We start from the raw sequence: 16,620 nt of genomic DNA, 5'->3' as shown, positions 1-16,620 counted from the left end.
TAGTGTGATGATACATAGAAGAGTTCTATCAAGGTTTTTGATCTTTATGTATACCTCTGGATAGTTGGTTTTCAATAGTTTTGCTCTGATGAATAGAATATAACAAAAACTAGAATTGGAAATCAGTTTATTTATATTTCAGTTTATTTCAGCAGCTTGCAGAAGTTGAAAAACAAACAGTCTTCTTCTTGCAGATTGTAGATGTTTGGTCCACCTCTTCAGCTACAGATGTCTGCAGATGTGGTCCGCAGACTGCAGACGTTTTACCTCTGAAAAAACAAACAACACCTATGTCTAGTAAGGCAAGCATACCAAATGAGTCAGAAACAGAAAATATGCCTAGTGAGTCAGAAGGTATGTCCGGTGAGCTAGGCATAACTAGCGAGTCAGGCATTATGCCTAATGAGCTAGGCATGATGCCTAGCGAGCCAGGCATTCCGCTCGGATGAACCAAATTTGTTTTCTTGTCGATATCCCACTTATTAACATAAATACTAACCGTTTGTGGGTGTTTATGATAGGTAAAATCTAAAGCAATCACCAGATGGACAATCTAGCCACACGAGGAACCGAACACTATTAAACCACTATCTCCTTGGAAACATTTATGGGAAGGTTAAAGCATGGCCATTGTAACACCTCGAATTTTTGTGTCCAATGATGTGTTAACACGTGTCATTTGTTTACACGTGGCATTGATATTAAATAAAGGACTAATATTGACAAACCTTGAAAGTATATAAATTCGAGGGTTATAAATGTCAATCAAGGGTAGATATACTGTATAGTAACCCTAAATGGTGCTTGTACCTTCAAACGAATGAATCATGGATCGTACGGAAGCGAAACGCGGAAGAAAGTGAGAGATTACAAGCTACAGGGGTTAACTGTGTCAACATGTTCAATTATACCTCTGAGTGACCCTTTAACGCTCCCGAGGCTTTGTGACAGTATAATACGCTCACTAGAATGCAATATATATAAATTTCGCGAAGTTCCGATTTAAAACGAGAAAGTTATGATCGAATTCGTATAAGAAGGGTTAAAAGCGTCAACAATGAAAGTTAAGGCTTTCCGAATAATTAATAAATTAACCGGGGACTTAATAATGCGGGTAAATAACACAAGGCCCTTAATTGTAATTAACCAAGGGCCAAACCGCAAAGTTACCCCTTCAAACCCGAAAGGTCAGGTTAATAATTACGAAAGATTTCGTTATTAATTACCAGGATTTCGTAATGATTACAAAAGATTTTAAAAACCTGAAAATCTAACCTCTCGCGACCCGCGTTACGTTTTGGGTTAAGTTAAGGCGGGCCGCGAGCCACCTAATATACGCGCCTGATTTTTAAAACTCAGGCGGCCCGCGTACAAAGTGCATGGTTCCTCCATGCGGGCCGCGTGGGACGCCCAGATGCAGAAACTTTGGATTTTTATGCCTTTTGAGCTTGTGAAAGATCAAATCTCCAATAAATGAGGCATGGGCGCCCCCTACTCGACCCATAACACTCTAGGCCACCTGCCCATCATCCATGGTCACTTGTAGACCAATGTGTGATGATCTTGGAGCTTGGTTTGCACTATAAATAGGCATACTTGTTCACAACTTAGAACACACCTCAAAACTCAACTACTGATCATTCTTGGAGCTCTCAAGCTTTCCTCTGTGTTCTTAAGTCTTGCCTTAAGCTTCTGTAAGTGGTCTAACCCTTTGTGGTTTCATATTTCTATAGATTTAGCTTAAAAGTCAATCCGTCGTAACCAACGGTTGACTTTGCCATAACTCACAAATAGTTCAGTAGATTGTCGAATCAAAAGTAGTGATGAGATGGTATTTGTGTGGGTAATAAACCTCTGAAAGGGGGTCCCTATGATCACCACTCTAACTATGTCAAATATCGAGTCAAACGCTTGCTTAAAAAGTCAACAGAAAGCTATGTTTGCGAATCTTGCATAATCTGTAATGTATATACTATGAAACCTGTTTTGATGATCATAAAACATGATATAGAGTTTATAAACTTGTTTACGCTCGTTTGATTCGGTCATTTGCTATATTGAACCGGTTCGGAGCCGAATGTCGCAAAAGTTTGACTTTTGCTTTGACTTCAGTTCTGACCCGTTTTAGTGAGGTATAGATATGCCTTAGGACTCTCTTAGGACCAGGTTACATGATGGTATAACCCTCTGTGACCGGTTCATTGTTTGTCCGAGTCTTTTACGCATTTCCGTTAATCGCCTAAAAGTTGACCGTAACGCCCTTTTTAAAATAAAACGAGTATTTCGGACGCGTGAACGGACCATAACCTTGCTTACTAAATTATAAGCATGTCCTTAAAGTTTCACGTCAATCCGAGGTCTAGAATGGAAGTTATGCTAAATAGCGCAATTAAAGTAAACTTTTGTAATAAACGGCGCAATTAGCATAACGCCTACCTAAACCAAGATTTCGTCACCAAAACTTTTACCCACTGTTGTAAAATAATATTTTTGGAATTTTAAAGATTTTTAATAATTTTTACCTTGCTCATAACCTGCGGTTATGGCCACGGTTCGGTAAATACCGAATATGCCCTTTTCGGCCAAAACTTGAGTTCTACAAGGTATTTTGACCCGATTCCAGTTGCTACTGATTCTAAATAATAAATAAAGTATTTTAAACTTTATAAACTGTTCGGGAAACTCAGATTTCCTGTAGAACTCGAAAAGCTCTTTAAAAGTCTTTAAAATGACCGAAAAACCCCTACGGGGCATAATATTAACTTAAACTCGTTACGGGCATCACGGAAGGTATCCTACTGATACCACAACATCTTTAAGGCATATTGACTTAGGAAATAAGCGTAGGACTCTCATGGTTAACCGTTGCGCCTATTGCGCGCACGATTCGGCTTATGAAACTAGTTTTCATAAATTAGCCGATATGGGTCAAACCATATTATTTTGACCCCGAAATCCAGAGTGTGAACCTTAAACCCATATAAAACAAGTCTCTGAACTTGTTGGGACAGAATCACACTCCATTCTCGGTTTTCGCCTTTTCGCGCGATTAAACCGTATTTATATTCGGAACCAACCGGTCTAGGCTACGACCAATATAAAGACCCGTTAGGATTCTAATAGGTTAATTAAAACCTTCGTTCCAGAATAGGAGCCCCAGTAAAAGCTATCTGTGACGTAATCCATTAAGGATATACTTGCAAAGGTAAATACTTTAACTTATTTTCCCTTATACGGGCTTGGGATACGGTATATTAATACCGCTTGATTGAGCATCATATCTTCCATCGCTTAGGTGGTTAATTGAATAATGTGATCGGCTCATTTAAACAGTCTTGTTACTTAAAAGCCTTTGGGGGGTTAATGACCGTTGTCCCGGATATCCTTGGCATCATTTTACGAAATGGCCACGACCTCGACATCCCGGTGTAGGCGTACACCCGGTATATTATGTCGACATTATTATTATTAAAAGACGTAGCCGTTGGTTTTTACACTACGGTTTTACGCAATGTGGTGTGTCTATTAATCTTTAACCCGGACAGGATCCGGGCTACTGAACGCATAAAAGGACATGTAATTCGTTCACAAGATTTTAATAATTTTCCCAAGTTATAAAAGAGTTTGTGCCTCGTGCATCCAAATCAATTTTAATAAACATTTTCAAATGTGTCAGTTGAACGTATTTACCAGTGTAAACTGACGTATTTTCCCAAAAAGATTAAGTGCAAGTACTACACGAAATTGGCTGGTAGTAGCTTCCTAGCATCGTGATAAGTCTCGCAAGCTTGATGCTGTATCTGACTGAACAATACTTTATTATTATTTTGATCCCCTGTGGATACAATTCGACTTCTGTAATACACTTGATATTACATTCAAAAGGTTGAATTATATTTATCTTTATGCTTCCGCTGTGCATTCATATAATTGTGTGGTTTGACTATATTGTTGCCAACTACGTCACGGTAATTCCCCCCACCGGGCCCACCGGTGATACACGTGGAAATCGGGGTGTGACAACCATGCACGACAAACCTTTCGAGTTTAAAATCTTAATGTTTTTAAACTTTAAATTATATGTAATAATTTATGATGTCTGCTTGTCTGAGCTATCAGTTAACCCAGACTCGTAAGTTATGTTTAAAAAAATGGGACCTAATCATCTGAATATTTAAGATATTCAGTAATTATGGAAACAAGTGTTACATGTTCCGTCACAGTACTGCCTTGCCACCTTAGTCTCGCTCTGCTCGGTCTTTCTTCTGTACTGTTCACCCATAGAAACATACAAAAAATGAAAACTGTTTTCTTTTTTATATTGCAAGGTACATGGCCACAAAACCTAACAAAGTAACCTTTGTCATACAAAAGAAAATTTTGAGAAGTCGGGGATCAAAACAATAGTCATGCCATTTTGCTGGCTCAGTTGAGTCGTGGTAAATTTGTTTTTCTCTAAGACCGCGGGGGGGGGGGGGGGGGGGGCACAAATAACAAATCTTCATCCAAAACTACATTTGTTTTCAAATACATTTTCTTCAACCAAAACCAAACACAAATAACAAATCTTCATCCAAAACCACACCAAAAAACGAAAAAGATTCATTGGATCGAGGAGGAGGAAGTAACACTAGTGACGTCGATCGTTGACGCACAACGAACTCTACGTCGCGGTGAAATCGCCTATTGGACACAAGCATTTCAGACCAACAACATGTCGGGAACACGCGTCATAACTTAAACGCCTGTCAACATAAGTGGCGTGAGCTAAAACCGAAGCTGGATAGGTTTAAAGTTTGCTTCGACCATGTCCCTGCGGGCGACTTGACCCACGACGATCGAGTGGATATCGAGAAGATCGAGTATATGCACGATGGGAATGCAGATTTCCGTTGGGTTCCCTACTTTAATATTTACCGTACTTTGTAATTTTCTTTTTAGAATTTATTATGAAGGCTTTTTTATTTTTTAGGCTTTATTAAGTTGTTTTTTAAATTTTTTATGATTTTATGTAACTTTTTTTTAAATTAATATAACTTTATGTTTAGTTATATCAACTAATAACTATATATAAAAAAATATCAACATGTCACTCCAGCCGGCTAGGCCATACCTGTTCATACCTGATACCCCACTTTTTTTTGGATGGCCAACCCAATCCCCCACACCCCGCGGCATAAGAAAAGAGCCGTTACAACTTAACAAGTCGCAACGTCGTCGTACGCAAAGAAAGGGTATTTCAGTACAATTGGGGTTTAGGGTTCCTTTTATCATCAGCCTCCTCCGCCTACAAATACCAGAACCCGATTCAATTCAAGCCATCGCCATCGTTCTCTCACCAACATTTCACCGGCGGAGGTAACTGTTTCAGATGTCTTTCTTTTACAGATGATGTTTCTTTTCAAGTTTTCGGAGCATAGATTCAGCATTTTATAGCATTTTATACCGTTGATTTTGTTGCTTAGAAATCGTATGTATGTCGTCGAAGTCTTGAAGTATCAGGCTGTGTGGTGGCATGAAGAAAACAGCACGCTGAAATCAAACACCTACTCCAGAACTTCGACGACAAACATATGATTTTGGTAAGCCCTAATTTCCGGAGCATAGAAGCATAATATCGCCTTCTTAGGGTTTAAGTAAGCCCTAATTTTTGTACCGTTGATTTGTTGCTTCATAAATGGTGAAATCTCTCAAAATTAAATGATAGAATTTCAAGTTTCCGGAGCATATATTTAGTGTTATATATCACCAGTATTAAACAGCTCGATGTGTATACAATTGCATCGGCGTTACCTGTCTCCTGGCACATTTCTTCACTTTTACGAAAGGATTTATTTGATTCTTAGGTATTTTTTGTTCTGATTTTGTGCAAATATTTGATATTTAGGTATTTAGGTTGCTTTATATTTTTAACTAATTAGCTGATTTTGCATCGGAATAGTCAATGATTAAGCTTTATTTATACTCCAATTTTCGAAAACTTTGGATTCTGAAGGTGTAGATCTGTAGAAATTTTAGTAGAAAGTTGTAGGTGATGGATGTGATGATTATTTCCCCAGATGATCGAATCTGAAATTACTGAGCGCTCACTTTATGTTTCTCCTTTTCGAGAACTTCAAGCCAGAAATCTGATCCATCTTCAAAAATGTATTTTGATTAGTTTTTATTTTATTATTTTTTGTTATCTGTTTTGATAGTTAGAGAGTGGAAATGATGATTATTTCCCCAGATGATCGAAGTTGATTATACTGAGCGCATTTAATTATAATATTCTCTATTATATTATAGAGAATCCAAGCCAGAAATCTGATCCTATCTCTGTTTTTCTTGATTAAAATTCGAGTTCCTCTGATGATGATTCAAATAAAAACTTTCGTTCTTCCGAGGATGATATATGTCCATGCGGAAACGATTATTGGAGACCTGAACTGAAGAGGCTAAACTACATTTCTGTTCAAAGTTTGATCCATTGAGTTCAACTATCTTTTGTTGAATTTGTTCATACCTTTTTAATAGATAATGTTCAAAAGCTATGAATTTTAAGAATAAGAACCAATTTAGATATGTTACAAGTACTCAGTTTTACCAGATATCTATGACTTTTGAGAACCAATTAACATACATTTTTCTTCTATTATTGTAATCGTAAGTCGAATGATCAAATGATAAACGAACACAAGAAATACAATAGATATGTCTTTGCTAGCAAATGCAAATCGGAGACGCCTGGTGTTTTGATGGACCAGGGACCGCGATGATCCCCAATGGTAGCTGTGACTTGCGATTAGCTGTGACTTAGCGATTTAGAGTATCTATGAAGATGTTAATGTATAACGTTTTCTTGACCGGATTAAGTGTTGCATTGAGCTTTGTTTTTGAAACAAATATATGTTTGTTTTTTACTTTTCCGAAGATTTCTTAGTATGGTGTATTGTATATCTTAGAATGATCTTAAGCCACATATAAGTGTGTCGATGGCTATGTGATATTTTAGTTTGAATGTGGACCTGTTTTGTTTGTTTTTCTTAGAGTTTGATCATTGTTTAAAATGATACACAGAAAGCTGCATGAGTATGTGCATTCTATATTGATCAGGAAATGAACTGATGTACATAAAATTAGTCGATGTGTGATACAAGAGTTTCTTAAAAGTAAGCGTAAACTGTGATATGTGTCAGTTGGTTGAAATCGAGCCATCCAAAATAGGAAGTTGTAAGATACCAACGATGGCTGGTGCAATACGAAAACTTGTGCTATCCTGCACAGACATTCTTTGAGTTCAGGCTCATTCTCCACTGAAAAAAAAACCATACAACCTTAGCCAGCAGAAAGACAAGCAGTACAGCAACAAACATACATAGAACAGAAACACAAAGGTCCCAGGGCAGACCCAAAGTCTAACCCACTAATCAACGCCTGAATCACTTGGTTAACTTACCATTGTAATAGGAGGGTTAATATTAACAGTAATATATCTACCAGGAACAATGCCAAAAGCCCAAAACTAAAAGAAGACCTTTCTTACAATGGGGTCGCTACGAGTTTTCTGAAAGCAAGCTCCCAATCATTGATTTGGGTGAAATCAGGATGTAAGTTTGATTGCATCCTCACAATTTCTTCCTCTTTCGCTTTCTGCAAAGTCTCAGCATGCATCATCTTTGTGTGGGTCAAAATGATCAACAAATGGTCATATACTCCATGCCTGCAAATCATCCATATTTCAACATTTGTCATCCAAATTACTCAATAAAATGTGCATATGCGAGAGAATATCAATACATGAAACTGTACCAACGTTTCAGTTAGGAAAATGGAGAAGAGGAAAAGCCACCGCCGTCGTTGAATTACCCTAAACCGCAAATTAGGGTGAAGCCCTTCGGATGGGGTCCGGGTTCATCGGGTTGGACGGGAACACTGCAGCAAATGGCTTGGGATAAGCCACCTTTTTATCTTTACTAATTAGGGTGAAGCCCTTCGGATGGGGTCCGGGTTCATCGGGTTGGACGGGAACACTGCAGCAAATGGCTTGGGATAAGATTCAGGAGTTTTTGCTGGTGAACCCGAAGAAGTTGAAGCGGAAGAGATGACCGTCAAAACGGGTCATATCAAGAATATAACTAGTTTGTACATGTATAAGTATACTTGGCAAAATGGGTCGGTCGGGTAACGTGTCAAAATGGGTTTCAAGCAAAAGGAGTGATCTTTCTTACATATCAAATTGATCCGGGTCATCAGGTTAACAAAAAATTAAGTCAGAAATCTGATCCTATCTTTGTTTATGTTGATAAAAATTCGAGTTCCTCTGATGATGATTCAAATAAAAACATCTGTTCTTCCGACGATGATATCCATCCATGTGGAAACAATTATTGGAGACCTGAACCGAAGAGGCTAAACTACATTTGTTCAAATATGATTCTTTGATTTTAACTATATTTTGGCAAATTTGTTCATAGTTTTTAAATAGACATGTTCTAAATCTCTAAACCGTGAAGACCAAGTTAATATTTTTATAAGTTACAAGTTGTAATTTTAATACATTTTAAAGAATTAAACATATTGGAAATATGATCCGTCGGAAAAACTTGTATTCAAACCCCTCCCATTTTAGCAAAACACATGGAACAAACTCGTGACCGATAAGCGATATCATAATAGAGTTTTCCGAAAGCAAGCTCCCAATTTTCACATGAACATAGAACACCACATGAGGGTTAATACTAATATCTACCAAGAACAATGCCAAAAGCCCAAAACTAAAAGAAGACCTTTCTTACAATGGGGTCGCTGCGAGTTTTCCGAAAGCAAGCTCCCAATCATTGATTTGGGTGAAATCAGGATGTAAGTTTGATTGCAACCTTACAAGCTCTTCCTCTTTCGCTTTCCGCATAATCTCTGCATGCATCATCTTTTCTTGCAACTTCTCCATCTCCGCTTTTAATTGGTCCATCTCTTTCTCAATTACAAGCTTTTCATAACTGCGCTTTTCAAGCTCTTTAAGAGTGTCCTCATGCTGGCCTGCTTTGGATTTCAAAGAAAGCAACTCGTTTAAACGACATCTAATTAAATCCACATCAAACCCGTGAGCCTCCAAGTCAACTAAAACTTCCAAATTGTCGTTGATTATGTCAACTGGATCATTCAGTTTTATGTTTGTTTGGAAGGCTCTGAACCAGATTATAACAAGTCAACATGTGAGCAATGGCTAAACCCTCACGATGAAGCTCTTTCGTCTTCTTCAATGGGAAAAAGTGTGGCGTTTGAGGCGGCGTTAGACATGACACAAGAGAGTCAATGGTAGCCCAAATTGGAGACTGCTTGATAAAAGGCCAATGTTGTTGGTAGTCCGTGATGGTTACAGCAGTGGTTTGTGGTTCTGTTGAAGTCTGAGCACTGAGATCAACCAAAGCAGTAGTAGTGTTGGGGCCTGGTTCCAATGAAGTCTCAGCAGCCAAAGGAGTGTAGAACTATTGGCTTTTAGTTCCGATGTGTTTTTACATTGGGCATCCACCGAATCACTAGCTTTATGTTTATACAAGTATGTGCGAATACCGTTTAGATAGTCTTCCGGAAATATCCATGGATAGTCTTCAACATGGAAAAGTTGTTGGTCAAACGAATTTTCTGATACAAATTTTTGAACGTTGTCTGATGCTGCTAACCTCTCCAGATATATACGAAGGTCGCCTTCTGGACCTGTAACAAGACCTCAAGAATATAACTAGTTTGTACATGATTTAGTACACGTGGCAAAATGGGCAGGTCGGGTAACGTGTCAAAACGGGTTTCAAGCAAAAGGAGTGATCTTTCGTACATGTCAAAATGATCCGGCTCTGTCGGGTTAACAGAAACATTTTTTCCCAAAATTTTGAAACTCTTTATATGAATAATAAGGGTGGTAAACATGATTAACGAAGTTATATTATTTATGTAATAATCAGATTTTCAGTATGCATAAGACGACCTAGGAGGTTTTCATGCATTAAAACTTGTGGTTTGGACAGCTTTTGCCAGTTTCTTATAAGATATTTTTTATAGTTAAACGTTTTAACTCATTAAACGGGCAAAAATTGCCACCTCTAAATTAAGAAAATCACATAGACCATGAAAGATCCAAGTAAAACAATTTACCGAAGGAATTATCTTCTGTATTGTAGTGACGGTAAGGGTAAGGAAAGATTGTTGAATGTGGCTTTAAATGGGAAAAAAGGTCATTCAGAGCCACATGTGGATGATTTTCCACTAAAAGTGTATTTGATTCATCATACTCTCCTACTTCCCAAGGAAGACCTGGATCTTTTTTTTCCCATAACTTTCTGAGTTCCTTTACAAATAAGATATCGTCCTCGTTCCCATCATTAAAACCCATCTCGGTACAATGTGCTTGATCCTGCAGAAAAACAAGATCAATATCAATTGAATATCATATCGAAGTCGTATATTAATCACATAAACCATCAGAAATGGCTGTGATCATTTTATATTTTAGCATACTATTAACGCCTAAAAGTGAAATAAACAACATAATAATACAACTTATAAATCGGTTTACCCAACGGAAAAGCAGTTTGTATTTAGTGTCTCTCATAAGAATGTCAAGAGCATGTTCCATAGTGAATCTGTATGAAGTATATAAGCACAATAAAATATATTAGTACATAAAAAATTGAAAAACATATATACAAGGTTAGTAGTTAGTATAATAGCTCACAATCCATACAAGTGGCAGGCATGACTTATTCACTTAAAACCAAATGGAAGGAAAAAAACAAGTCAATTATTAATAAGCTGAGTTAAATAGAGCGAGCACCTTGTTAATGCTGTCCAAACTCCTACATTAAATCTCTCAAAGCAAAATTCCAAAAACTCGTCACAAAATGGTCTCTTCTTAAACCCTACAACAGAAAACAATAGTCAAATTAGCAATTAGTTGACTGAGAGTCACAAAGAATTTCAAATTGTAATCAAACCCTAACCTGCAGCTTCATCATCTGGGTCTGCTAAAAGATCAGCAAGCAACCCATCTAAATCAAGAATAAGAAGCTTTTTTCTGTTGTCAAAATGACCCTCTTTAGTTACATCTGATATCTTTCTCCTTTTAGCATACTCCATGCCTGCATTTGTCATCCAAATTACTCAATAACAAAATCTGGGTTTGTATGAGAGATTAACTTCAGATATATATTTCCATGAACAAACAAACATAAATAAATCGATTAAAAGGAAGGAAGTTACCTTCAGGTGAGGATCGGTGACGATTGGCGGAAGCCGTTAGGAGATGATTAGGGCTGCATTTGCATTCTTCACACTCAACAAAGACGATTGATTGATTGATTGATTATACGTACAGATTAGGGCTTCTTGAGCTATGCTTGCCTTTAGAGTAGAGTTATGAGTCGTGATGAAAAAGGAATCGACAACTGTGGGGATTTGGGAATGGAGGGAAAATGTAAATGATGTGTCACGTGGCTATTGGACAAAGATTTGGTTGGTAGGATTACTAAGGGACTATTTGGTAATTTCTGAATACTTAAGTGTTGAACTAGTAAAAGGTCTGAATTACTAAGTGTTGAATCAGTAAGAGGTCTGAACCATTAAGAGTCAGCATAATGCTTAACCCTTCAGAGACAATTGTCTGACCAATTCAGATTAAAAGTCTTAACCATTTAGACTTTGTATAATACTTAATTGTTCAGAGACAAATGTCTAAACCATTCAGACATCTGCTCACGAAACAAACAGGCTGAACCAATAAAAGGTCTGAACCATTAACAGTCTCATTAAGAGGTAAACAAACAACCCCTAAATGGGTGCTAACGTACGAAACTACCAAAAGCACCCGCTCTTCGCATCGGGGTTTCGATCGATATTATTTTGGTTTAATACAGTAGCAGCAACCGGTATTGCAATAAAAAGAAATATGTCCAATAGTATATCAACATTGGTTTACATGGATCGAAAATCATAGAAAGAATCATGCTGTAAAATGTTCTATGTTTATTAATTTTTCTTTGAGTTGAATTGCAAAGTTATACGCCAGTTTTTGAAAAATAGGTTGGTTATCATTTATTCATTTTTTACACGTCAGTTACGTTTAAGGAGAGGTCATTTTTTCTCTGATATTTGATGTATGATACAATTTCAATAAAGTTAGTGTTAGTGTATAAATGAAGTTAACTAAAATGGTAGAAAATAAAATTATTTGGACTAAAATGGTAAGAAAAAAATTATTTAAACTAAAGTGACAATTTTGGTCAAACCTTAAGGACTAAAATGACAATTTACTCAATTTCATAACAATTGCTTCAAAATAAAATTTTCTCCAAACCTAAAATATAATGGAATTTAAGACAATAAAACAAAAGAAAATTTAAAACTGAAAATGTCTCCAAACACGTTGACTCTAATAATTCCAAATCCACATAAAAAGCAATGAGGATATAGGTGGACTTATCAGCAGGTTTGAACACAAAAAGAGTTCCTATTTCTATCCAAAGTCATCAACAGCTTTTTCCCAACCATTGGTGAAAGGAAATTCACCGTCGTCTATGTCTATATGTAAACCACCCATGAATTACTACCATCAACTTTAGTATGTTCGGGGAAGAAGGTTCCAAATTTGTATGGATTCATTTCTAACATAGTAACCTTTTCGGTAAAAAAGAATTAGATTAAATTGTCAAAATCGTTTTTGAGGTTTCGGTGTGTTTGTCAGTTTCATCCAAAACAATTTTTTTGTACCATACTGTCCCTCACTTTTGTGATATTTTGCAATTTTCATTCAAACGTCTAACTTTTTTTGCTAAAATCGTCCATGAGATTTGAGATTTTTTGTCATTTTAATCGGAATATTTGACAGAAAATATAAAGCAAAGTGGACATTTGGATTAAAATGACAAAAAATCTCAAAAGTGAAGGCAATATTGTATAAAAAAGTTGTTTTGGATGAAACTGTCAAACACGCCCAAACCTCAGGGACGATTTTGACAATTATATTTTTAAAGAATTATTTGAGAAGTCAGGGACGAAAACAATAGTCATGCCATTTTGCTGGGCCAGTTGAGTCCTTGTAAATTTGTTATTCGCTTTTAAAAAAAAGTGTCGCTGCACGTTGCAATAGAACGTCGTCGTATGCAACAAAAGGGTTTTACCCTAAAACCCTACCTTCTGCTGCGCCTACAAATACCAGAATCTGCTTCAAATTTGAAACAATTCGCATCGTTCTTTCACCGGCTTTTCGCCGGAGGTAACTATTTCAAATGTCTTTTCTTTTTACGTATTTTCTGTTTCTTTTTATATGCGTTACGTGCATCTCATCGAAAGCATAATATCGCGTTCTTAGGGTTTAAGTAAGCCCTAATTTTTGTACCAATGGTTTTGTTGCTTCATAAATGGTGAAATCTCTCAAAATTAAATGAGAGAATTTCAAGTTTCCGGAGCATATATTTAGTATTATTACTATTATATATCACCAGTATTAAACAGCTCCATGTGTGTATACAATTGCATCGGCGTTACCTGTCTCCTGGAACATTGTTTTTCAATTTTTTTTTTTTTTGATTTTTAGATATATTCGTTCTGATTTTGTGTTGTACAAAGTGTCAAAGTCTTATGTGTGGATGTGATGATTATTTCCCCAGATGATCGAATCTGAAATAACTGAGCGCTCAATTCATGTTTCTCCTTCTGGAGAAATTCAAGCCAGAAATCTGATCCATCTTCAAAAATGTGTTTTGTTTAATTTTAAATATTTGATATTTAGTATGTGTTTTGATAATCAGAGAGTGGAAATGATGATTATTTCCCCAGATGATCGAAATTGATTATACTGAGCGCATTTAATTATATTCTCTATTACGTTATAGAGAATCCAAGCCAGAAATCTGATCCTGTCTCTGTTTTTATTGATAAAAATATAAGTTCCTCTGTTGATGATTCAAATAAAAACTTTCGTTCTTCCGAGGATGATATCCGTCTATGCGGAAACGATTATTGGAGACCTGAACTGAAGAGGCTAAACTGCATTTTTGTTCAAAGTTTGATCCATTGAGTTCAAATATACTTTTATTGAGTCTGATTTTATCTTTTTGTTAAATAATGTTCAAAATCTATGAATTTTGCGAACCAGTTTACATACATTTTTCTTCTATTCTATGTAATCATAGGTCCCTGATTAAAATTAAGTCAAAATTATCATTAGAGAACCCATGCTGCCGAATTTCGGATTGAGACCAAAACCAAGTTCCAAGGATTCGGTTATGCAATTTGAATGCCTATTTTGATTAGTTGTGATTTGGCGATTTAGAGTATCTTAGTTACCAACCTGTTCAAAAATTTTGTTTAATTTAAGCCTTTCTAAGAGTTGCATTGAGCTTTGTTTTTGAAGCAAATATATATTTCTTATTGTTTGAAGATTTCTGAACATCATGTATTTCTTAGAATGATCTTAAGCCACGTATAATGTAGAGATGAGCAAATGGTACCAGGTATTGAACCGAATATTTTTATTACCGGTAAGGTACCGGTTTTTCACTCAAATACTGGTACTGTGGTACCGAACTGTACCGGGTGTTTTCGATACTGATACCCGTTTTTTCAGGATTTTCGATACTGGTCTTGAGTTCATCCCTATATGAATGTGTGGTTAAAGATGTGATATTTTAGTTTGAATGCGGACCTGTTTTGTTTAAAATGATATATAGGAAGCAGCGTAACAGTGGCTGGTGCAATACTAAAACTTGTGCAATCCATGTGCCTGAACAAAGTCATACAACCTCAGCCAGCAGCTAAGACAAGCAGTACAACTAGGGCTGCAAACGAACCGAACAAACACGAACAAGCTACCCTGCCTAGCCAAAGTCCAACCCACCTGAGGTTGACCCAGACTCGATTCTTCCGATTCTGAGTCTTTTTGACACCCACCAGAAAGAGTCTTATTTTATCTCGTCTACTACTGCAGAAGCCGTATCCTCCAAAGAGAAATATCACATGAATGACACCGCCTACTCTTCCCCACCATGTCCAAATCCAGCCTATGCTTAATTATTTGGCCACCTATACTATCCTCTTATAGTTCTCCCAAATCTTGGCGGACCGAATTTTGACTATCAAAAAGGACCGGAACCTGTCCCCCAACCTTTATTATTTATCACAGGTTGACTTGGTTAAGACACGATTAGACCTGTTTACTGAAAAAGTACACAATGTGATTTTTTACTTTTTAAAAAATAAATATAATTATAAGGTTAGGATCTATCATTTCTTCTTCTTGGTGTTCAGTAATAACAGAAAAACAAAAATAAAACCCTGCTATGGTACATATGTATTGATGAAAGAACAGGTTCAGCAACAACACCAAAACATAGCTAGGCAGCCTCCAATGGTCAACACGGGTAGAGGAACATTTCGGCGGAACAAACATTCACAAATATCGTGATAGGGATCCAACAAGCAAGTGTACTAGAGAAAACGCTACAAATTCATCTAAAGGAAAACGAGGCTTCAAATAACTGGAGAACATCGATAACCGGGGAGGTGAAAAACCCTTTTGATTTGAAAGATCTAGAAACTTTGCTGGAGCTTGATGGTCTTTCTGGATTCTTAAATCAGATATCTGGGTGGTTTACGAGTTCTTGTGTTTCAAACAACGCTAGAGGTGGAAGAATTTGTCAAGCTAAAGGAGGAGCATTCGTCAACATGGTTCTCCTCTCTTTATCCATGGGAAGGGCAAAACCTACCCCTTCAAAGGTTGGCATGGATTCTCATAAAGGGAGTTCCATTACGATTCTAGGGACGCGACATCTTTGATCAAACTGGAAGTACTGTAGGGGAGATGGTATTACAATTCAGGGAATGCGACATCGTTGTGTTCACTCGGATTGATTTTGCTTTGTTATGCAGATCTATTTAAAAGATGCACATGGGTGAAGATGAATAGGTGTATGAGGTGTGAGCGTTGATGGTGGTTGGTTGTTACAACATTGGTTCTCCTTTTTTACAGAGGGGTATACGGCTCTTCATGGGTGATGCTATGGTGATAACCAGTGGTGCAACAGGTGTGCATCGATGGTGGTATAACCGGTCACTGGTGTGGATCGATGGTAGTATAAGACCATAGGGTGTGGTTTGGGTAGTCCCTTTGGGAACTATCCGTCACGTAGGCACCACGACACATGGGGTGGAGGACCATCCCCTGGTGTGGAGGATGGACCATCCCCTTATTTTTTATATATACAACTAGCTTTGAGGGGGCCCGCTTTTCAAACAATCAAACTCGTCTCCAACGTCTGAAATGGGCCGCATGCGACGCGGGGAGGGGGAGGGGGACGATGTGGGACGAGGGGGACGATCCCCACACCCCTTGGGCTAACTGGTCACTTGGTCACTTGAAGTATTTAATCGAGTCTTTTATGCTGATGATGCCGGTACCACTGCCGCCATTTAAGAAGCTCATACCCGTGCTAGAGCTGACGATGTTGCTGCTGTTGTAACCCTTGGCTATCGATAGTTTCATGTACGGTGTTTCTATTATTCTTGCAAGGTTTCCAATCTCCCTCGGTGAGTTTGATTGTCGTTGATTGAAGTCATTGCTGGATTTTGGGCTTGTTAATGATGGAGAAT

At 37.3% G+C, this 16,620-nt stretch overlaps 2 protein-coding genes, 1 long non-coding RNA gene, 4 other non-coding genes and 5 pseudogenes across 7 annotated transcripts; 10 read left to right on the top strand and 2 right to left on the bottom strand.

Annotated features, from left to right (window-relative positions):
* Positions 1-5,124: 5,124 nt before the first annotated feature.
* On the top strand, positions 5,125-7,071 carry LOC110915429. The gene is made up of 2 exons (XR_002578973.2): positions 5,125-5,358; positions 5,466-7,071. It is a non-coding gene; the product is annotated as an uncharacterized LOC110915429 (long non-coding RNA).
* Positions 5,666-5,811, top strand: LOC118488756. The gene has a single exon (XR_004885291.1). It is a non-coding gene; the product is annotated as a small nucleolar RNA snoR137 (small nucleolar RNA).
* On the top strand, positions 6,035-6,137 carry LOC118488724. Its single transcript, XR_004885268.1, has one exon. It is a non-coding gene; the product is annotated as a small nucleolar RNA Z103 (small nucleolar RNA).
* Positions 6,205-6,315, top strand: LOC118488730 (annotated as a pseudogene).
* Positions 6,345-6,438, top strand: LOC118488733 (annotated as a pseudogene).
* A 4-nt stretch (positions 7,072-7,075) lies between the features above and the next one.
* On the bottom strand, positions 7,076-9,187 carry LOC110915431 (DUF724 domain-containing protein 8-like; the record flags this gene model as incomplete). The annotated part of the gene is made up of 3 exons (XM_035984882.1): positions 7,076-7,295; positions 7,526-7,702; positions 8,778-9,187. Coding segments are annotated over 3 exons (597 nt in total), but the record flags the coding sequence as incomplete, so codon positions are not given.
* On the top strand, positions 8,299-8,392 carry LOC118488738 (annotated as a pseudogene).
* LOC110915426 lies at positions 9,187-11,435 on the bottom strand. The gene is made up of 6 exons (XM_022160126.2): positions 11,236-11,435; positions 10,977-11,114; positions 10,811-10,895; positions 10,553-10,619; positions 10,132-10,390; positions 9,187-9,696 (listed from the first exon to the last, which is right to left on the bottom strand). The coding sequence occupies exons 2-6, from the start codon at positions 11,110-11,112 to the stop codon at positions 9,356-9,358; spliced, it is 888 nt and encodes a 295-aa protein (XP_022015818.1). The 5' UTR covers positions 11,113-11,114; positions 11,236-11,435; the 3' UTR covers positions 9,187-9,355.
* Positions 11,436-13,379: 1,944 nt separating this feature from the next.
* LOC118488757 lies at positions 13,380-13,536 on the top strand. The gene has a single exon (XR_004885292.1). It is a non-coding gene; the product is annotated as a small nucleolar RNA snoR137 (small nucleolar RNA).
* A 79-nt stretch (positions 13,537-13,615) lies between these two features.
* On the top strand, positions 13,616-13,718 carry LOC118488726. Its single transcript, XR_004885270.1, has one exon. It is a non-coding gene; the product is annotated as a small nucleolar RNA Z103 (small nucleolar RNA).
* Positions 13,719-13,784: 66 nt separating this feature from the next.
* LOC118488729 lies at positions 13,785-13,892 on the top strand (annotated as a pseudogene).
* A 29-nt stretch (positions 13,893-13,921) lies between these two features.
* Positions 13,922-14,015, top strand: LOC118488736 (annotated as a pseudogene).
* Positions 14,016-16,620: the final 2,605 nt, after the last annotated feature.

This window comes from Helianthus annuus, chromosome 16, assembly GCF_002127325.2.
Source record: "Helianthus annuus cultivar XRQ/B chromosome 16, HanXRQr2.0-SUNRISE, whole genome shotgun sequence".
Classification (NCBI taxonomy): domain Eukaryota; kingdom Viridiplantae; phylum Streptophyta; class Magnoliopsida; order Asterales; family Asteraceae; genus Helianthus; species Helianthus annuus.
The sequence above is the reverse complement of the archived record's forward strand: the minus strand, read 5'-3'. Positions and strand labels throughout refer to the sequence as shown.